A 22486-nucleotide genomic window follows, 5' to 3' on the forward strand; every position below is an offset into this window, starting at 1 on the left:
TTAAGAAATTCTGAACTTCGGAAGTTCTAATCTTCCGAAATCCTGCAATTCAGAGATTCAGAGATTCAGAGATTCAGAGATTCAGAGATTCAGAGATTCAGAGATTCAGAGATTCAGAGATTCAGAGATTCAGAGATTCAGAGATTCAGAGATTCAGAGATTCAGAGATTCAGAGATTCAGAGATTCAGAGATTCAGAGATTCTGAGATTCTGAGATTCTGAGATTCTGAGATTCTGAGATTCTGAGATTCTGAGATTCTGAGATTCTGAGATTCTGAGATTCTGAGATTCTGAGATTCTGAGATTCTGAGATTCTGAGATTCTGAGATTCTGAGATTCTGAGATTTTGAATTCCGAAAATTCCCAAAAGTCCATCAGAGCGCATTTGTTTAGACAGTGATTATCACATTCTAACTCTCTTCTTTCCAAAACTAAAAGGTAAACAAAAAATTGTAAATTTCCGAAAAGAAAATTTTCCGGAAACTTTTCATAATCCAACTTTCTTGTCGTTATAATCCCTTTAACTTATCTTGTAACTAAACAAATTTCCCTTTCTCTGCGTCTCTTGTCCTCAACAGCTCTCTCAATAGCTCTCTCAACACCTCCCTCAATAACTTAGCTATTGAGAAAGCTATTGAGAAAGAGAGACGCAGACAAAAAAGTGAAATTCCGAGAAAATTCCAAAACATCATCCCAAAACGTTCCATGCATACCTCTTCTTATACGCAAATTAGACACGCGTGGAGAGGCGAGAGAGCATGCGAAGGCGAGAGACGCAGAGAAAAGAGACCACCCAAACAAAAGGCAAATAACACGAGTTTTGTGTGCTCTATCTCGGTGTGCACACCTTATTGTTTTTCGCACTAAAGAGAGGGGTCATACATACCATTGTAATGGATGTGTCATGATAAGGGATGGTGATAAGGGGTCCAGAAAAACGACTGCGTAGCTAGTTCAGGGCAGACCGAAATGAAACATTTAAAAACTAGGTCATTTTTCAGTTTTTTAGATTCAATTTGGTTGAAAAACCAAGTTCCTGGGACATCTAGAACACAAGATAGAGCCATTTGAAGTTTTGAGGGCGAGAGACGCAGACAACGAGACACTCTGACTTTCTGCGTCTCTCCGAAACTTCAAGTGGCTGTATCTCAAGTTCTAAAAGGGCTAGAAACTTGATTTTTGGAGGAAATTGAAGGGGATTGTGTGTATTCACAGAATTTCTGAAAAATTTAGGAAAATCAATTTCAACGATTTCAGAAAATTTCGATTTTCAAAAACTTCTGAATTTCGAAAAATATGTCGAACTTTTGAAAATGTGGAATATTTTTAAGAACTCAACGATTGAAAATTGGAAGTTTTTGAAAGTATTGTTTCTAAAACTTGCAATTTTTAAAATTTGAATGAAAAATATGGAAATTCAAATTGAAAATCCAATTCGAATCTCTCAGAATCCGAGATTTAGCGTTTTGAAGTTTTGAAGAGACGCAGACAGTCAGAGTGTCTCGTTGTCTGCGTCTTTCGTCTACAAAATTTCAAAAGACTGTATCTGGGCTCAAAATTGAGCTAGAACTTTCTAATTTTTCTAGATCAGATTCAAAAATTTACGGGTTTCCAGAATTAAAAAATTTCACAGAAATTCATTTATTAGGTTGTTCCAAAAGTCTTTTACATTTTTTGAGCACGCATTTTATACATTCTTGCCGATCGATTTTCGTTCCCTTTTTTCGTCGAGATCAGATTGTCACATAGAGATTGAATCGACGCGAATTTATCTGGGACACCTTGAATTTTGAAAGTTTGCTCTTCATTCTCGTCTTTGATCTTTTTGGAAGATGTTGTAAAGATTAGGTAGGATTTGAGACGAGTGATGCAGGTGTCCTGGAAATTTTGATCTTCAGCTTCAATTTGGTTCAAAAACCAACTATCTAGCGTTTCTGGAAGCCGAGATATGGCCATTTTAAGTTAGGAGGGTAGAGATGCAGTGTGTCTCGTTGTCTGCGTCTCTCACCCCCTAAACTTTAATAGGTTATATCTCGTGTTCTAGAAAAGTTAGAAAAATGAAACCTGGCTAGAAATTTTCAGAAAAATTTGGGTTATTTTATTATGTTGAAAAATTTCCTATTTTTGAGATTAAACACATTTTTCGAAATTTTCATATTTTTCCAAAAAAAAAAGTTAGAACTCGAGATACAGCGATTTGAAGTTTTTGAGAAACGCAGACAGTCAGAGTCTCTCGTCGTCTGCGTCTCTAGCCTCCCTCAACTTTAGAGCAATGTATCTCGTCTCCTAGTAACTCTAGAAAATTGATTTTTGCACCAGAATGGCATATTTAGTTTGTATTTTCAGAATATTTAAGCATGCAGAAATTGGAAGAAAATGTAATTTTGGATTTTGCTGTTATAATTTTGTCTCAATCTAACTTAGGAAGTGTTGAGGTGCTCTAGAGAGTCAGAATGGAAGAAAAATGAAGTTCCTAGGCCATCTGAGAGCTGAGATATAGGCGTATCAAACTTTGAGAGACGCAGACAGTTAGAGTGTTTCGTTGTCTGCATCTTTAGCCTCCTGAATTTCAAGGCGCTGTATCTCGGCTTCTAGATGAGCTAGAAACTCGATTCTTGGACAGTTTTGTTTGAAATGGTGGCTTAGAAACATTCAGGTCAGGATAAAACTAGGTCACTTTCTGAAATTCTGAGATTCTGAAATTCTGAAATTTTGGAATTCTGTTATTCTGAAATTTTGAAGTTCTGAAATTCAGAGATTCAGAAATTCCAAAATTCAGAAACTCTGGAATTCCGATATTCTGAAATTGTTAGTTTCTAAGATTTGCGAAATTCTGAAATTCCGAAAAAAAAGTTTTTTTGTTATTAAAAAAAATTTATCACAGAAAAAAAGAAGTTTGGAATCAAATAAATTGTCTGAAAATTAAAGCAAAATTCGATGGAATTGAACTGAGAAAATCTTGGATTTTTGTCAAAAAAAAATTTTTTTGAAAAAGGCTTGGCGGGAATTTGAAAATTTCAAAAAAATTCAGGAATGGACAATAAAAAACAGGAATGCTAGAGAACAAAAAAACGGGGAAATTCGAAAATTGAACAAAAAAGTAATTGGCGGCCTAGAAATTTTGGATTTCTAGGTCACGGCCTAGAAATCTAACATTTCAGCGTTTCTAGGCCACCAGGAGCAACAATATTTAAAAAATGGGATTGGTGGCCTAGGAACCCAAATTTTGGGTTTCTAGGCCAGTAGAAAAAGTTAGGCCACATTCTAGGATTTGCTGGATTTGCCGAAGGAGAACTTTTTGAGCCAGTTTTTCTTCATTTTTCCATTTTGCGAGCTGACAGTTCCTGATGCAATGGAGGTGGTTCTGAAAAAAAAGGAAAATCATGTCATGGCCTAGAAAACCCCAAAAACTCGGCCATCAAGGTTCTATGGCCTAGCTTCTCAAATTTCTAGGCCATCAACTAGTTTCACGGCCTAGAAATCCAAAAGACTCGGCCATCAAGCGTCTAGCTTCAAAATTAGCAATTTTAAGCAAATTTTGAGCTCCATGGCCTAGAATTCCCATCACTTTCTCTTCCACTCACTCTGCAGCACTATCCATAGAATCTTGTGAGCCTCGTTGACTCGTCAGAAGTGTCGTACGGGATTCAGAATTCGTCGGAGAGTCCAAAGATCGATCGGTTGCCGATGTCCGAAGCCGCGGTGCCATTTCTCGCGGGATACTGTCGCCATTGGTGATTTTACGATGAGCGAACACTGGAGCAAGACGGCTCGCCTGGAAAAAAGTCAAAAACTTGGGGTGTACAGTTTTTTAGGTGAATTTTGAGCCGTGGAAATTGTCCATTTTTGAACCATGACGGAGAGACGCAGACAACTAGAAACAGATGCCGCTCAAGAGACGCAGACAGTTGGAGTGTCTCGTCGTCTGCGTCTCTTCAAAACTTCAAATCGCGATATCTCGGCTTCTAGAAGAGCTAGAAACTTGGTTTCGGGAACATTATGAAGCTATGGAAAAGACGCTTTTCAACCTTTAAAAAATAACTTACCTGCAAGAAGTGCGACGAAGATCGAATCAACTGACTTCCTTCTCTAGAACACATTTGCACGTCCACCAACAACGCCGACAGCTCCAGCTCTTCAGAATATTGATTTTTCAGGGGAACCGATCGGAAACCACAACGAATCGAATCGACAGGGAAAACGGCTTGTCCGATGAATGGATCAGTTTTCGGACCAACGAAATCCCCATCTTCGACGTGGAATCGAATTAGCGCCATTTCCGGACACTGGATCTCGAATGTGAACGTTTGATTCCAAATTGGATTTAGACCGTTGGAAGCTGAAACAACTATTGGAATTTGACCGAAAATTCCGGACTAGAGCTTTCATTTGGCTCAAAAATCAGGGTCCTGGCTTGTCTAGAACGTGAGATACAGCGATTTGAAGTTCTGGAGAGACGCAGACTGTTAGAGTGTCTCGTCGTCTGCGTCCCTTGCCTCCGAAACTCCAAATGTCTGTATCTCGGCTTCTAGAAGAGCTAGGAAGCTGGTTCTTGGTCAGAATTGAACCTAGTGTGTTCTATTTTTAGATTTTTTACCCTCAAATTTTGAATCCTTACAAAGATTTTGAGAAAACTCAAAATTCTAAGAATTTTAGTTCAGAGAACAAGTGATTTCATGCAAATCACTTTGGCTAAAAAATCACGCTTCTAGCTCTTCTAGAACTCGAGATACAGCCTTCTAAAATTTAAGCACTCTGACTGTCTGCGTCTCTCTTGCTGCCGTGATAGACGCAGCGTGTCTCGTTGTCTGCGTCTCTAGCCTCCAAGATTTCAAATCGCTATATCTCGGCTTCTAGAAGAGCTAGGAAGCTGGTTCTTGGTCAGAATTGAACCTAGTGTGTTCTATTTTCAAATCCTCACAAAGATTTCAAGAAAACTCAAAATTTGAAGGATTTTAGAAAAAAAAAATTTTATGCAAATCATTTTGGTTTAAAAATCAAGCTTCTAGCTTTCCTAGAACTCGAGATACAGTCTTTCAAAATTTAGGCTTTCTGACTGTCTGCGTCTCTCTTGGTGCCGCCAGAGACGCAGCGTGTCTCGTTGTCTGCGTCTCTCGATTCCCAAATTTCAAATGGTCATATCTCGGCTTCAAGAAGAGCTAGAAACTTGGTTTTGGACAAAAAGTAACCTTAAATTCTTTATTTTACAGGGTTTTAATAAAATTTTATAAATTTATTCCCAATACAGTGCGTTTCAATATTATACGTCCACTCTTGTTTTTGGCCGTAACTTGAGAACCGGTTGAGATATCAATCTAATTTTATTAAAATTGAATTCAGAGCAACAAATTACATCTAGAAAACCATTTTTGAGAAAAAATATTGAAAACTACTCGAGATACAGAGAAAAATCTGAAAATGTGACATTTGCAACCGTTTCAAAATTATACGTCCACTCTCAGAATCAATGCTAAAATAGAGAATAAAAAATATTTCAATACTTTGTGGATGAACCTTTACCAGCAATGACATCGAAGAGACGATTTGGCATCGATTTGATAAGGTTTTGGATGTATTGGGTGCTCTTAGTCTTGAACTCCTGCTCCAGCAGACTCCACTCAGCAATCAGCGCATCCCGAAGCTCTCCAATACTAGCATACTTCTTTCCATGGCGGTAAAGACGACGAACCAGCTCGCCCCAAACATTTTCCATCGGATTCAGATCTGGAGAGCAAGCTGGCCATGGCAAGACATCGATGTTTTTCGATTGGAACCAGTCCAAAGTGGAGCGGCTGACATGGATTGCAGCATTTCTTGCTGAAAAATGAACTGGCGGCGACTGAATCGACGACGAAACGGGATAAGGTGGTTCTGGAGAACGTCTTGGTAGTCTGTGGAGTTCATTCGACAAGTGGTGAAAGCGAGCTCCAAGTATCCAGCCGAAGCAAATGCTCCCCATACCATCAAACTGCCTCCCCCGAAATTCCTTTTGGCAAAAACGGCTGGATCCTTCCGCAAGTCGTGCCAGTACGATTTGAATCCGTCGGGTCCATCAAGATTGAATTTTTTCTCGTCCGAAAAAATTACCTGTAAAAGATAAGATAATTTGGATAGATAATTTTAAATTTAATACCTTATCCCAGTTGGTTCCCATGTTTTTTCGAGCGAAGTCGAGACGGCGAGTTTTGTGATTGTCAGTGAGCTTCGGAGCAGGGCGCATGACTGCTCTTTTGATGTTTGGATCATCCTTAAGAGCCCTCCAGATTGTACACTTGCTCACTCCAAGATTCAGCTCTTTTTTGATATCATTACAAGACTTCATGGTGTTTGAAGCCACACGAACGATTGATCGTTTGGCTCTTGAATTGAGTTTTGGAGGACGTCCAGCCTTGTTGGGTTGATTGTTGCGGGTCCGGTTCGATACAAAACGATTAATGCAATCGTGGGAACGATTTAGATGTTTCGCGATAGCCCTGTTGGTCCAACCAGAGGTTTTGAACGCGTCGATGAAGGCTTTTTCAGCATCAGTGAGCAAATGACCACGAGACATGTTGAAAAGTGGAGAAAAACAAGGAAAAGCATAATGAAAAAAGTTTCTCACATTGGCAGCAAAAAACAAAACTAAATTCAAGCTTTTCCGGCTCCGCCAAAGGTCAAGATCGACATACCTTTGAAGTGGACGTATAATTTTGAAACGGTTGCAAATGTCACATTTTCAGATTTTTCTCTGTATCTCGAGTAGTTTTCAATATTTTTTCTCAAAAATGGTTTTCTAGATGTAATTTGTTGCTCTGAATTCAATTTTAATAAAATTAGATTGATATCTCAACCGGTTCTCAAGTTACGGCCAAAAACAAGAGTGGACGTATAATATTGAAACGCACTGTATTTGTTTCTAGAAGCTATAACTCAGCTGCTAGAAATACTAGACTTACCAATAGTCTTGGTCTGATAGACCTTTGTATCACATGGCATTCCAATAACCTCAATTTCCACAAACGGCGAGCATATTCCCTTATTCTTGTCTCTTCTCGATAAATGTCGTCCGCCAATCACTTGCACATTGAGCCGGATCGGATAAGCCGTCGTGACGCATTTTTCAGAACTTGCCGGGTCAAAATCATCAGTTAGCATGTAATCCGGCTTCAGCAAATATCCACACCGTCCGTTTGCCAAAAACTTGCCCTGATTCAATTGCATCGGTTTGTCGCCCGTTTGATAGTTCAACGCGACCATATGACATCCGGCATTCCACATTGGGACTGGTGAATAGTTAGTGGAAGTTATCCTAGATCCATTCGGGTAGACTCTCGATAGTTTCCTTGAATTAAATGGCAAGAGACCCTTCTCTACTAGTTTATCCAATTTGCCTTCCACAAAACTACACATTTCGTAGAAGGCGTCGTTGTAAATGTGGGCGGGGTCGAATGGCACCGCTTGACAGTAGACAACAAGATTTGAGAGCTCGGCGGCGATTCGTTTTTCTTTTTCTTTGGTCCTCAAAATGCTCATTTTGGTGTTCACAGATCGGGTCAACTCGAAGAGATGGTTCTGCCAACCTTCCACTTCTTCGGATGCTGAAAAATTATTATTTTTTAAGTTTATGCCATCAAACAGTGAAATGGAACTTCTCGTTTTTCTAGAACTGCAGATATAGACATTCGAATTTTTCAAATCTGTGCATAATCACAAAATACAGCTCCCACGCTCTATTTCTGTCTAAAAACCAAGTTTGTAGCTCTTCTAGAACTCGAGATACAGCCGTTTGAAGTTTTGGAAGCTAGAGACGCAGAGTGTCTCGTCGTCTGCGTCTCTAACCTCCTAAACTTCAATGAGCCATATCTCAGCTCCTACAAGCGCTAGAAGCTCGGTTCTTGGACTAAAATGGATCATTTCATCTGTATTTTTAAATGTTTCGATAATTGGAAATTGTTAGAAAACACTTTTTGAATTTTTTCAAAAAGAACTTTTAAAAATCCTATATCTCGGCTCCTAGACGAGCTACGCATTTGGATTTTCAAATTTTTAAAGTTTCTAATAAAAAACTCACAATTCGCCGCCAAAACATACGACTGCTTACTCATCCAGTGCTGATTCGATTGTGATATTCGAATCACGTGTGGTTTGTCAAAGTCATGGATTCGTTCGATAAGTGTCCCTGCTAGTTCGATAGTGTTGTAGTTGCTGGTTTCTGTAAAATTTCGATTACGAAATTTGTGGCTTTTTGACAATCGTTTTGGCGCAAAAACCAGGTTTCTAGGTCTTCTGGGAGCGGAGATACAAGCATTTGAAGCATATACACAGTTGAAGCTTAAGAGACGCAGACAACTAGAGTGGTCTCGTTGTCTGCGTCTTTTTTGAAAGCTGTATCTTGACTTCTAGAAGCGCTAGAAAGAAGGGTTTTAGATCAAACAATACATTTTAGCTGTTTTCAGATATTCTTTGAAAATAAAGATTCTCAAGTTTTATGAACATTTGAAAGATTGGTCCGTCGTTGGTCCGTTTTGGAACTATTCAACTGTTTTCTTCAGGAATTTTGAAACATCTATTGCTGACCATAAAAAAGACAAATTTTGCTTCGATTCGGTCAAAAAGTCACATTTCTAGCTTTCCTGGCATTAGAGGTACATCGATTTAAAGTTTTGAGAGACGCAGACAACGAGAGTGGTCTCGTTGTTTGCGTCTCATCTGAACGCTGTATCTCGGTTCCTGGCAGCGCTAGAAAAGTGGATTTTGGACCATTTTCAAGCTATAAAAGGCTCTAACTCACCCGACGCATTTGTCTTCTCCGGCAATATCTCCTGAACATGTGCTGATGGGAACCATCCTGTCATCGCTCCATATCTCCCTCTCCACAACCCCTCCTCTTTCCGGAGTACTGTAATTATCACGTTCGCTGGGAAGGAGAGCTCATCATCGGCGGTTCCACGATAAGGTCGAAGTGTTCTCGCCTGAACTTCTTTATCCAAATCCTTCAAATCCATATAACATCCAGGTGTCCTCGCTTCAGCCAGCTCCGCTGTCAGGTGAGAAATATCCTTTTCATTGACAGGATATCGAAGGGAAATGCCTCGAACGAATTCTCGATTCGCGTAGAACTCAACAATTTGATTCAGATTCTCGAACACCTTCTGATTCACCACAAAAATCCTTCCGTCCCGCTTCAATCGATAATGCCAAAACTCCCCGTCCACTTTTAATGATAACACGAAAACCGACGAATCCTGACTTGAGGTTCTTATCAGGAAAGCACCATCCTCTTCGATTAAGCTGAGCAATTCCTCGGCCTTCTCCTTATCGGCTGTAGCTGAGAACCAGGGTTGATTGAGATGTGGTTGGGGTTGAGGACAAGCGATTGTGAGCACCATTTTGAAATGTGCAGTTGTTAGATAGTGACGAGTGTAGTAGGAGACCAGCTCGTAGAGGGTGTCGCACACTTTGTTGTCCATGAAGTAGTACTTCTTTTCTTCTGAAAAAAAAATCCAAACATAATTTGATGAAACTCGAGCTCTCTGGTTTTCTGGGAACCGAGATTTTGTATTGTTCAAATTTTGAAATTGCTATAAAAAACCTAAAAATAGAATTCAAATCCTACGTTTTGATTCACAAACCAAGTTTCTAGCTTTTCTAGAACTCGAGATACGGTGCTTTGAAGTTTGGGAGGCTTGAGACGCAGAGTGTCTCGTCGTCTGCGTCTCTCCAAAATTCGAACAGCTAAATCTCGGCTCCTAGAGAGTCTGGAAATTTGGTTTTTAGACAAAAATGGAGGATTTTTTGTATAATATTTGTATATTTGTATAATGTTCAAACAAGTTTTAAGAATTGAACAATTTTCCACAACCAAAAAATTCAAATTTTTTTAATTTTTAATGTTTTCATATGAGATATTTTGTTACATTTTTTAAATACATCAAAATAGAGTTTTTAAGCTCCATTTCTGTCCAAACGCGAAACTTCTCGCTCGTCTAGAACACGAGATACAGTGATTTGAAGATTAGGAGGTTAGAGACGCAGACAACGAGACACTCCAACTGTCTGCGTCTCTTTGAAACTTTGAACGGCTGTATCTTTGCTCAGAAAATTGCTAGAACAATGAAAATAAGATAGAAATGCATCAAATTTGAGGTGTAATGCTCTTGTATTCCAAAAATTCGGAAATTCTAAAAGTTCAAAAAACCAAACTTTCAAGAAAAAATTTCGAATTTTAGTGAATTCATAAATACAATTTAATTCCTCCATTTTTGGTCCAAAAATCAATTCTCTAGCTCACCTAGGACTCGAGATATAGTCCTTCCAAGTTTTGGGGGATGAGAGACGCAGACAACGAGACACTCTGCGTCTCTCACCTCCAAAACTTCAAATGGTCATATCTCTGCTCCCCGATGGCCTAGCAACTTGGTTTTTTCGTCATTTTCTGGAAAAAAAAAACTCACTATCAACAATCTTGCTCCGAATCCTTACATGGTGCACTTTGCCATCATGTAAAATAGATAAAGAGAAGTCGCCAATAAAAAGGTTGGAATCCCGAATCATAAAAAGACCATTTCCCTTCTCTTTATGCTCCAAAATCCGTTTTTTCGCTTCGTCTCGTTCACACCGTCCGTGGAACCATTCTTCAGTGACATGCATCTCTTCAGGCTTCACACCAAATCCAGATGGCGTCTCCTCTTCTCGTTCTTCGTCTCCAGACACTGATACCGTATCATCTGAGGTGTTATCCGGATCGGCGGTCTCTATCAGGTAACATAGCCGATCGGGGAATAAAATGAAGACGTGGGAGGTCCAATCGTGACTATTGTTGTTGCGCATCCAGAGAATCCCTTTTTTCACACACTCGCGAGCAATGATTTCCGTGTCTTGAACTGAAATTTTGAAGGATTAGATTCATTAAAAATTCAGAGTCAAATAGTGAAAAAAGCAGGTTTTTGGCTCATCTAGAACACGAGATACGGCCATTCAAAGTTTAGAAGAGACGCAGACAGTTAGAGTGTCTCGTTGTCTATGTCTCTAGCCTCTGAAACTTCAAACGGAGATATCTTGGGTTCTAGATGAGCTAGAAAACTGATCCTTGGTGGGATTTGAAGTAAATGCTCTGTTTTTTTTGCACTTGGTTTTTTTGAAACTTTCTGGATTTTGAAAGTTTTTGAAAATTTTGAAATTTTCGAATTTCTGACTTTCAGAACTTTTGAAATCAAAAATTTTATTAATTTCTTCACACTTCTGAATTTCGTAAATTTGAATTTTCTGGAGTTTTCGCTTTTTTCCCGAATTTCTGGAATTTTAAAGAAATCCAAATTTCTGAGCTCCCGAATTTTTGAATTTTTGAATTTTTGAATTTTCTGGATTTTGAAAAATTCTGAAATTTTTGAAATTTCTGAATTTCTGAACTTAAAAACCCCATAATTTTGTTTATTTTCAGTCATTTTTTATGATTTTGATATCAAAATGTGTGAAATTAAATTTTGAATATCATAGAACACATTTTTAAAAACTGACACTCATCAGTCTTGACCACAGCTGCCAAATCTTCACTCTCCACAGGCAATTTCTTATGTTTCACAATGATTTTCTTTTTCAACGCCGCCGGTGATGGCAGCTGTTTCTCTTCTCGATTCGCTGGCTGTGTCAAAAGATAGTCTCCCAGAATATCCTTTAATTCTTGAGCCAGAAGACGTTGAGCCGGAACTGAGCAATTGTCTTCAATCGACAGTATCACTGGATATTCACTGGTTACGAATGCGTAGTGTCTGATGACGTGGAGGACGTCGCGGAGGAGAATTTTCGATGTCATCGTGTAGCCGTGATAGATTACGATATCCAAGAATTCGTTAGAGCCCGGCTTCTTTTGACCATCCCAGCAGTCTACTAGAAATTTATAAATTTTGAAATCTAGAATCTAAAAAGTCAAATCTCATTCTTCATTTTGGTCCAAAAACCAAGTAGCTCATCTAGGACCTGAGATACAGCCATTCAAAGTTTAGCAGGCTAGAGACGCAGACAACGAGACACGCTGCGACTCTCGTGGTGGCATGAGAGACACAGACAGTCAGAGAGGCCAACTTCAAAAGGCTATATCTCGGCTTCTAGAAGAGCTAGGAAACTGATTCTTTGATAGACATTTTTGGTTTTTTGCTCTTTTCACAATATGGAAAAAAAACTTTAGATTTTCTTATGAATTCAAAGTTTTGAACTTAGAAAGTGCGCTCCATTGAACAGTTGTTTTTTTTAACAGAAAAAAATCCAACTCACACTCAATACACCTGCATCCCATGAGCAGCGCCTGTGCGTAACAATCCAGAGATGATTCGGATCGTAATTGATCACCCGTGAGATATCTGAAAATTAGGAATTTTTTAAATCTCCAAAAAGAATTAGAAAAACTAACTTAAAGGCTTCATTTTCGTCCAAAAACCAACTCTCTATCTCATCTAGAACGCGAGATATCGCCATTTGAAAATTTGAAGAAACGCAGACAGTTAGAGTGTCTCGTTGTCTGCGTCTCGCGCTTCCTTAACTTCAAATAGCTATATCTCAGCTTCCCGGTGGCCTAGAACGTTCGTTTTTCATAGAACTTTATGAATTTTCAGGTTCAAAAAATGGTATGGATATATATAACATTTTCCTGGATAATTTTAAAAAAAAACAGGAATTCTCACTTTTCCAGAATTTTCTAAAACATTACATTTTTTAAAAGGCTGCTCATTTTCACACAATTCTGTTTAATTTTCATTCTTCTAGCTTACCTAAGCGCCAAATTATAGCTATTTTAAGTTCAGGAGGCTAGAGACGCCAGACAACGAGACACACTGCGTCTCTAACCTCAAAAACGTCGAATGCCTATATCTCGGCTCCTAGATAAGCTAGAAAGGTGATTTTTTCACTAATTTAGAGCTGGAAATCTTGAAACTTGACTTACGTATTATGCGAACTGGCAATCCAGTAATGAGACAGCGGCCTGCTCATATCATGCGTCACTTTCTCATTCGTCGGATCCCACAAAGAGTTCTCGCGAGAAAACAAAAAATCACAAAACTCCAAAACTGTCATTGATGGCTCATTTCTATCTCCCAAATACGCTTGATCCTCATGAAAATATCGATTTAAGAATTCCAGAGCTCTCGTTCGATTTGATGCCATGTCGTCAAACTGTTTGCCGTCCAAAAATCGCAAAAAGTTCTGAAAAGTGACCACCAATCCTTTCCGGTCGTGTTTTTCAGCCAAATCTCCGAATCTCAATGAAAACAGCTCTGGAACGTGGATCAGTTGACGACTGGCGTAGCTAAATTGATCGAAATCCATTTGATCCTCAGTGACTTGTTGTAGCTGATCAGATTGGACTTTGAATTGCAGGGAGGTTTGGACGAAGGGTTTCATGTGCTTTCGAGCAACACTGGAAAAGGGAAATTTTGGATTAGAATTTGTAAGAATATTTGATTTTGAATGCAAAAAAAGATAAAGTTTCTAGCTCGTCTAGGATTCGAATTACAGCGCTTTGAAGTTTTCGAAGAGACGCAGACGACGAGACACACTGCGTCTCTAGCTTCAAAACTTCCAATGGCCATATCTTGTGTTCTAGAAGAGCTACAAACATGATTTTTAGACAGAATAGAAGCTCTAGTTTTGTATTTTCGAAAATAGAAAAAAAATCAAGAGAACTTTTTTTTGGAAAAATATTAAAAAAATATTTTTTATCTCAAAAAATGAAGATTTTTTGAGATAATAAAATAACCCAAGTTTTCTGAAAATTTCAAGCCAATTTTCAAGTTTCTAGCTTTCCTAGAACCCGAGATATTACCCTTTACAGTTTACAAGGTTTGAGACGCAGACGACGAGACACTCTGCGTCTCTAGCTTCCGAACTTCAAATGACCGTATCTCGTGTCCTAGAAGAGCTAGAAACTCGGTTTTTGGACACGAAGAAAGGTTTTAAAATTTTGGTTAAGATCCTTTCCGAAAATTAGGTTTTCGGAGTTCAAAAATAGGTATTCGAATTCTGGAAATTTCGGAATTTCTGGTTTTTTTTCTAAATTTTTTGAATCTCACTAAAGTTTTACAGATATCTAAAAATCGACATCAAGCTTTTCTGTCCAAAAATTAAGCTTTCATGGTTTCTAGAACCCGAGATACTGTCATTTCAATATTAGAGGAGACGCAGACAGTTAGAGTGCCTCGTTGTCTACGTCTCTAGCCTATAAAACTTCGAATCGCTGTAACTTGGCTTCTAGACGAGCTAGAAATTTGGTTCTTGGACAGAAACGGAGAATTTGTTTGCTATTTTTAGATTCTTCGAAATAATTTTTGGAGTTTCGGAAATTAGATGTTGAAAGCCCATTTTTCGAAGCTCAAAAATCAATATTTTTTCATATTCAAGATACACTTGAAAAATTCATTCACATCTGTGAAATTTTGACATTTCTAACTCATTTTGAACCCGAGATATGGGCATTTGAAGGTCAGTAGGTTAGAGACGCAGCTTGTCTTGTCGTCTGCGACTCTAGCCTCCGAAACTTCAAAGGCATGTATCTCGAGTTCTAGAAAAGCTAGAAAATTGAAATTTCGACTGAAATATGTGAAAATTTTTGCAAATTTTTGTGTCCAAGTTCTTTCCAGGCCAAAAAGACTCACGCATCGTTTGCCGGCGACATCAAACTCAAAAAGTGCTTATGCAAAAATCGTTCGATTCTCAACGGATGAGGAGACGAATCTCGATCCCTGGTGTCCATCATCAGGTTGTGTAGACCGTTGGACCAAAGTTTGCACGCGTCTTCGGTTTCAACTGAAAATTGAAAAATATGGGTTACTGTAGGCAAAATTGGGTCATGACCTAGAAAAATCTAGGTTGTGACTTAGAAAAATTTGGGTCATGACCTAGAAAAATTGGGTCATGACCTAGAAAAAATTGGGTCATGACCTAGAAAAGTCTAGGTTGTGACTTAGAAAAAATTGGGTCATGACCTAGAAAAATTGGGTCATGACCTAGAAAAAATTGGGTCATGACCTAGAAAAAAATGGGTCAGCATTTTTTTAAGGACCAGAACTTTTCTAAAGACCAGAATTTCATACTAGAGCCTAATTTTCTACATTTTGATTCAAAAATCATAAAAATCGGTCGAATTTTGAAATTTGGAAATTTTCAAAATCTCATAACTCGCTTCAAATGTAATCTATTTTTATGGAAAAAAAATGTCAAAATGATAGAAATTTTTCAAAAGTACAAAAATCAAAAATTCCACACTCACACAACAAAATCCAATTCGATAGTGCAAACGCCATGCCATAGGAAATCACCAAAATGGTTTTCGACTCGAAATTCGCAATTTCTCGGTCCTTTTTCCATTTATCGTCTACTTTGATAGTGTTCAGTTTGTAGTACAAAGTTTGAACTTCTCGAATTTGTCGAATATCCAAAATTGTTGGCTTGTTTCTGGAAAATACTCAAAATTTTCTTCAAAATGGTGGATAAATCAAGTTTTTAGCTTATCTAAAACCCGAGTTATAGCATGTTGAAGATTTGGAGGCTAGAGACGCAGACAGCGAGACACTCTAACTGTCTGCGTCTCTTCAAAACTTTGAAGCGTTATATTTCGGGTTCTAGATCAGCTAGACACATGTTTTTGGACAAAAACGGAGTATTCGAATTGAATATTCAGATTGAATAGAAAAACTGACATATTTTTTTAAAAATTAAATTTTCAAAAAATGAAAAAAAAATTTTTTTGACATATTTTCAAAGATTCGAAAAATCCAATTTAAATCCAGCAATTCTGTTCAAAAACCATGTTTCTAGCTCATCTAGAACCCGAGATATAGCTATTAGAAAAGACGCAGTCAGTTAGAGTGTCTCGTCGTCTGCGTCTCTTGCCTCTTAAACTTCAAGTAGTTCTATCTCGATTCCTAGGCGTTTGAGAAACTTGGTTTCTTAACCGAAACGATTCTCACATAGTCAAAAATCAAATGAATTTGTTTAAAAGCAAGAGACGCAGACAACAAAACACGCTAACTGTCTTCGTCTCTCTAAAACTTCAAAGTCCTGTATCTTGGCTCCTAGTTAAGCTAGAAACTTGGTTCTTGCATCAGAATGTAGCAGTTTTTTGAAATTTAAAAAAAAAACTCACCTCACTGCCGACTGCTCCAACTTTGTCAAAAAGATCTGTCGAGAGTATCGATCTAATGTCAACTGCTTGTACGCTGGATCCCACTTCTTCAACACGGCAATTTTACAGACTTTATGTCCTTTCTCCATAGCCGAGAACATTTTTCCCAGGTCCATTTCCATGTGGCGATTTAGTGGCGTTCGTGAAGTGTTGAAACCATTTGAGGACCGATGATGGAGATGGATGGAGCCGGCGGTGTGGGGAGAATTGGTTACTGTAGTTTTTCGGGTGGACGAGGATGGACCCACAGAGTTGTGCTGCATTGTTTTGGAGCTGGAAAATAGGGATTTGAAGATACTATAGAAAACAAAATAGCTAAACAGGGAATTTGAGAGAAATCGAGCAAATGCAAACTGTTGAGAGAACGCAAATGTAAAATTAAAAGAAAAAAGGATTAACAAGAGGAAGTTTTCGGAATTCCAAAAAAAATAACCAAGAATTTTCTTCATTTAAAAAAAGAAACTAACTTTCTAGCTCATCTAGAAGCCGAGATACAGTCATTTGAAGTTTTGGAGGGTAGAGACGCTAGACACCGAGACACTCTGACTGTCTGCGTCTCTTCAAAACCTCAGAATGCTATATCTGGGGTCCCAGATTAGTTGGAAAACTGATTTTTGGACAGAAAAGAAGTATTTGAATCGGGGTTTCAGATTGAATATGAAAAGGGAAATATTTTTGGAAATTTTGATTCTCAGTCTTCCTAGAAAACCGAAAAGTTCAGATATTGTTTCCGGAATTTCCAGGAAATTCTGTCAAAAACAAATCGAAACAGACAACGGAAAATCAAGAAACAGACGCTTAAGGTTTGAAGAGACGCAGACAGTTAGAGTGTCTCATTGCCTGCGTCTCTAACCTCTAAAACTGAAAATCGCTGTAACTCGGCTTCTAGATGAGCTAGATAGATGAAAGTTGCATAGAAATGTGTGAAAATGAGCGGACTTTCAGAAAATCTTCAAAAGTGAGAAATTTTTGTTAAAAGTTTTTTTAAAAAGTTTCCAAATGCATACCATTTGGTGGACCTGAAAATTTCATACAGTTTTTCGGAAAAAAACGAACATTCTAGGTCTTCTAGAACCTGAGAAATAGCCAATTCAAGTTTTGGATACTAGAGACGCAGACAACGAGACACTCTAACTCTCTCCTAAACTTCAAACGGCTATATCTCGGGCTCTAGAAGAGCAAGAAAGCTGGTTTTTGGACGAAAATATAGCTTGCACTTTGTATTTTCTGGAATTCAAAATAATTTTAAAAATGTTGAGATTTTTTGAAATTTGATTCTCTGAATTCTAATGAAGCTTCAGATTTTTTTGTTAAATTTCCAGAATTTGTGAGCCAATCGGAATTGCTGGAAATTATTAAACCAAGATACAGGCGCTTAAAATTTGAAGAGACACGGACAATTAGAGTGTCTTGTTGTCTGCGTCTCTAATCCTTAAATTTCAAAAAGCCATATCTTGGCTTCTGGAAGAGCTAGAAATTTGGTCTTTTGACAAAATTAAAGGTTGAAATTCGTGTTTTCAAAGTTGAAACATAAATAGTTGAAGAGATTGATGGGAAAATCGGAAATGTGAAAAATATGACTTCATTGCTGGATAACTGATTATAAAGAAACCTCTCGAGAAGTTTGATTAGTTTTTGGACAATTTTTTTCTGTTAATCAAAATTTTGAAATTTGATGGAAATCAACAAAATGTGTTATTCAGTTTCCCAACATTTATGAAATAAAAATTTCGAAAAAAAAATTATGATCAAAAATGAAAAAATGTGTTTAGACACTAGTTTTCAGTGTCCGAAATGTGTGTTTTATGCTCCATCGAGAAATAAGTTGTCTGATTTTTTTCCGAAATTATATAGAAATGCACATTTCAGAGCTTTTTGAAGGTGTAATAAATTCAGAGGTAGATTTTCAGAACACAGTCCGAACACACTCTGTCTGCGTCTCTCACTCTCTCGCTTTCTTTCTTTCATACTTATATGGTGTTTGTATGTCTTATAAACATGTATAGACAATACATGTACAACTAAACTGAAGTACAAATATTAGGAGGATATCTGGACACACAGACATCTTCACATTTTTTTTAAATTTGGAGAGTTCAGATAGTTTTGAAAGCGCGGCAATTTGAAAATTTTGAATTTTATAGAAATTTCAGGACTTGCGAGATTCAGAAGTTCAGAATTACAGAAATTCCAAAGATTCCGAGATACACCAAATATTTAGAAAATCAGAAATTTCCATTCTTCGTCATAATATTTCTCTTTGAATTCACAATTTTCTAAAAAACAAAAAACCCAAATTTTGGATTTCTGGAAAATTAGAAAATACAAATTTCAAGTTTCAATTTGGTAAAAAAATCAGGTTTCTAGCTTTTCTAGAAGTCGAGATATAAAAAAAAAGGAAAAAATGTTTTACATTTTTCCTTTTTTTTTTGCATTATAAAATAATCAGTATGACGTCTCATAAGACTGTGCTCTGTGGAGAGCACAGTCTTGGAAAAAAAATCTCCAAATTTTTTGATGATAAGAAAAATGGGAAAAAAGAGAGAAAGAGGGACGCACAGAGAAAGAATCAAAAAAATTTCTGTACATCATAGTAACAGAAAATTCCAGAAGCTTGAAGATACAGTTTTTTTTCAAATTCTGGAATCAATAATTTATGGAATCTAATTAAAATTTCTGAATTATATCTTTTTGATTTCAGAATTTCAGAGTTTTCAATTTTTTGGAAAAAGAGAGAGAGAGAGAGAGAGAGAGAGAGAGAGAGAGAGAGAGAGAGAGAGAGAGAAAGCTATTGAGGGAGGTACTGAGGGAGATGTTGACGGAAAAATGGAGCAAAAGGAATAGAGCATCTTTTCCATTTTGTGCTCCTCCAAAAACAAAATATCGCTTTGGTTGATTGAGTGGACATGGAGCAAAATGGAAGGATGGGAATCTTCTTCTGGGGGGGAGAAGAACGAAATTGAAAAATTATTATTGGATTTCTGAAAAAGAGAGATAGAGAAAGCTTTTTTAAAGCATTTTGCAAAGAAAATGAAGAAAAAAATCCGTTTTTTCAAAATTTTTATGTTTGCTTAGAAATGTATTGATTTAAAAAAAGTTTAAAGGGATGGGAAAAAGCTAAAAGTCTTGAAAAATATGAGAATTTCGGAAATTTTGAAGTCAAAAAGAATTCAAAAATTCAGAAATTCAGAAATTCAGAAATTCGAAAATCCAGAAATTCCAAAATTCAGAAATTCGGAATTTCAGAAATTCAGAAATTCAGAAATTCAGAAATTCAGAAATTCAGAAATTCAAAAATTCAGAAATTCAGAAATTCAGAAATTCAGAAATGCAGAAATTCAGAAATTCAGAAATTCAGAAATTCAGAAATTCAGAAATTCAGAAATTCAGAAATTCAGAAATTCAGAAATTCAGAAATTCAGAAATTCAGAAATTCAGAAAATGAATATTCTTAAACTTCAAAGTTTCTAGAATTCCTATTCTTTTTCTATTCAATACATCACAAGAAAATTGAAAGAAAAAGTTGAAAAAAAGGAGAAAAAGAGAACAAAAAACCATACAAAACTAGGTAAAAAAGTTTAGAATAGAGAAAGAAAGAGAGCGAGAGTGCGAGAGACGCAGACAGGTAGACAAACAAAATCGGACCGGTTCACCCGACCATCGCAAAAACCTTCTTCGAGAGAAGACAATCGGCAGCAGTCCCCCTGACAAGTACACAGTCCGAACACACTCTGTCTGCGTCTCTCACTCTCTCGCTTTCTTTCTTTCATACTTATATGGTGTATGTATGTCTTATAGACATGTATAGATAATACATGTACAACTAAACTGAAGTACAAATATTAGGAGGACATCTGGACACACAGACATCTTCACATTTTTTTAAATTTGGAGAGTTCAGATAGTTTTGAAAGCGCGGCAATTTGAAAATTTTGAATTTTATAGAAATTTCAGTACTTGCGAGAATCAGAAGTTCAGAATTACAGAATTTCCAAAGATTCCGAGATACACCAAATCTTTAGAAAATCAGAAATTTCCATTCTTCGTCATAATATTTTTCTTTGAATTCACAATTTTCTAAAAAACAAAAAACCCAAATTTTGGATTTCTGGAAAATTAGAAAATACAAATTTCAAGTTTCAATTTGGTAAAAAAATCAGGTTTCGAGCTTTTCTAGAACTCGAGATATAGCGATTTGAAGTTTTAGAAGAGACGCAGACAGTTAGAGTGTCTCGTCGTCTGCGTCTCCTTCAAAACTTCAATTGGTTATAACTCGGCTTCTAAATGAGCTAGAAATGTGATTTTTGAACTGAAATGCAAGATTTTGAATACAATTTTGAATTCTTTCAAAAAAGTTGATTTTTGAAAATTTTTGAACTTTTGGAAATTCTAATTTTTTCAAAAATTTCAAATTTTCACAGACAATCTAAATGTCCATCTCAAATACAGCGTTTCTGTATAAAACTCAGGTTTCTAGCTTTTCTAGAACTCGAGATATAGCGATTTGAAGTTTTAGAAGAGACGCAGACAGTTAGAGTGTCTCGTTGTCTGCGTCTCTAGCCTCCAAAACTTCAACGAGCTATATCTTGGCTCCTAGATGACTTAGAACGTTAATTTTTTCAAGAATTTTTTGAAATGTTTAGGCCTCTCAAATGGTATGCATCTGAACATTTTTAAGGGAATTTTTAGTTTGAAAAATTTAGAAATTAAAATTTTCTCAGATTTTTTAAAGTCTACTCATTTCCACACCTTTCTGTCAAATTTCCATTTTTCTAGCTCATCTTTAAAAAAATTTCTCACTTTTGAAGATTTTCTGAAAGTCCGCTCATTTTCACACATTTCTATGCAACTTTCATTTATCTAGCTCATCTAGAAGCCAAGTTACAGAGATTTAAAGTTTAGGAGGCTAGAGACGCAGACAACGAGACACTCTAACTGTCTGCGTCTCTCCAAAACTTCAAACGGCTGTATCTCGGCTCCTAGACGAGCTAGAGACGTGGTTTGTGGGCAGAAATGAAGGATTTGAGGTGGATTTTCAGATTTCCATGAAATGGAATTTCAAATTCACTTTGTTTTCATCAGATTTCGTGAAATTGAAAACTTCAGCTCTCGCTAGAAAACTAGATATTGCTGATTTGTGAATTTAAAGATCTGTTTTTTTTTTAAGTTTTTGAAAAGTAATTTGCTGAAATATTCTGCTGAAAATCTAAATCAACTTCAAAAATTGTGTTTAAAAAGTCGAAACTAGAAAATAGCCAGTACAAAAATGACGCTAGCTATAAATAACTTGAAAATTGAATGAAATTGTCATCATTCAGACACATTTTGACCTCATTATCATTTTTTTAAAGGTGGGGGGACAAGAGATTTTACGGGGGATTTTTGGGGCGAGAGTATGCATTCTACCGTCACGGTGTACAATGCTTAATGTCACTCTGCGTACATCTGTCGTCCTCGCCTTTAAGTATGCAATCGGGCGTGCGCTTTTTCTTTGCCCGCGTGGCCCAGTCGGTAGCGGCGCCGCACCCTCAATCATCGCCCTCACAAGTTCAACTCCTCGAGGGGCATCTTTTAACGGAATTTCGAGAACATTATTTTTTTCATGTCCCCCCACCTTTAAAGACAAAAAAAGTAATAATACATGAGAAAAGAAGACAAAGAACGGTCAGTAGGGGTTTGATGACAATGGTCTTTTACAATGGGGAGGAAGAGGCGGAAAAAAAGATAGATCAGACAAATAGATTGGAACTTTGGTGGACTTTTTTCAATCGGAAGAAAACAAGGGAGAGGAAAAAACAGGGAAGATGAGTCATAGCGCAAAACGGGGAAAAGTACAAAAAATCAAGAAGCTATGTTGCCTGAAATACCGTATCCTCTTTCTTAAAAGCCCACTCTACATATACGGTCATTTTACATTAAAAGTTTAGGAGGTTAGAGACTCAGCGTGTCTCGTCGTCTGTGTCTCTCGCCTCATAAACTTCAATGTGCTGTATCTCGGCTCCTAGACAAGCTAGAAACTTGATTCTTGAACCAAAATGCGTGAAATTTTGAGGTTCATCAATAGAGCGCAATTTTAAAGGGGGACTTCGACCAATTTTCTTTATTGTCATCAGAGTCCTTGAAATTGAAAATTTCAGCTCTCGCTGGAAAACTAGATATTGTCAATTTGGAAATTCTCACATTTCTGGCCAATTTTCATTTTTCTAGCTTGTCTAAAAACCAACTTACAGCGATTTGAAGTTCTGGAGGCTAGAGACGCAGACGACGAGGCACTCTTACTGTCTGCGTCGCTTCAAAACTTCCAACAGCTGTATCTCGGCGCCTACTGGTCCG

At 37.2% G+C, this 22486-nt stretch overlaps 1 protein-coding gene across 1 annotated transcript; it reads right to left on the reverse strand.

Moving 5' to 3' along the window:
- Positions 1-3264: 3264 nt before the first annotated feature.
- On the reverse strand, positions 3265-16416 carry Cbr-plc-3 (the record flags this gene model as incomplete). The annotated part of the gene is made up of 12 exons (XM_045241736.1): positions 3265-3364; positions 3585-3775; positions 4029-4339; positions 6936-7577; positions 8051-8191; positions 8771-9469; positions 10434-10862; positions 11497-11865; positions 12250-12335; positions 12917-13390; positions 15241-15423; positions 16115-16416. 12 exons carry the CDS (start codon positions 16414-16416, stop codon positions 3265-3267), a joined length of 3927 nt encoding a protein of 1308 aa, XP_045096559.1.
- Between the last annotated feature and the right edge of the window lie 6070 nt (positions 16417-22486).

The sequence above is a fragment of the Caenorhabditis briggsae genome (assembly GCF_000004555.2).
Source record: "Caenorhabditis briggsae complete genome, chrII, whole genome shotgun sequence".
NCBI classification, from domain to species: domain Eukaryota; kingdom Metazoa; phylum Nematoda; class Chromadorea; order Rhabditida; family Rhabditidae; genus Caenorhabditis; species Caenorhabditis briggsae.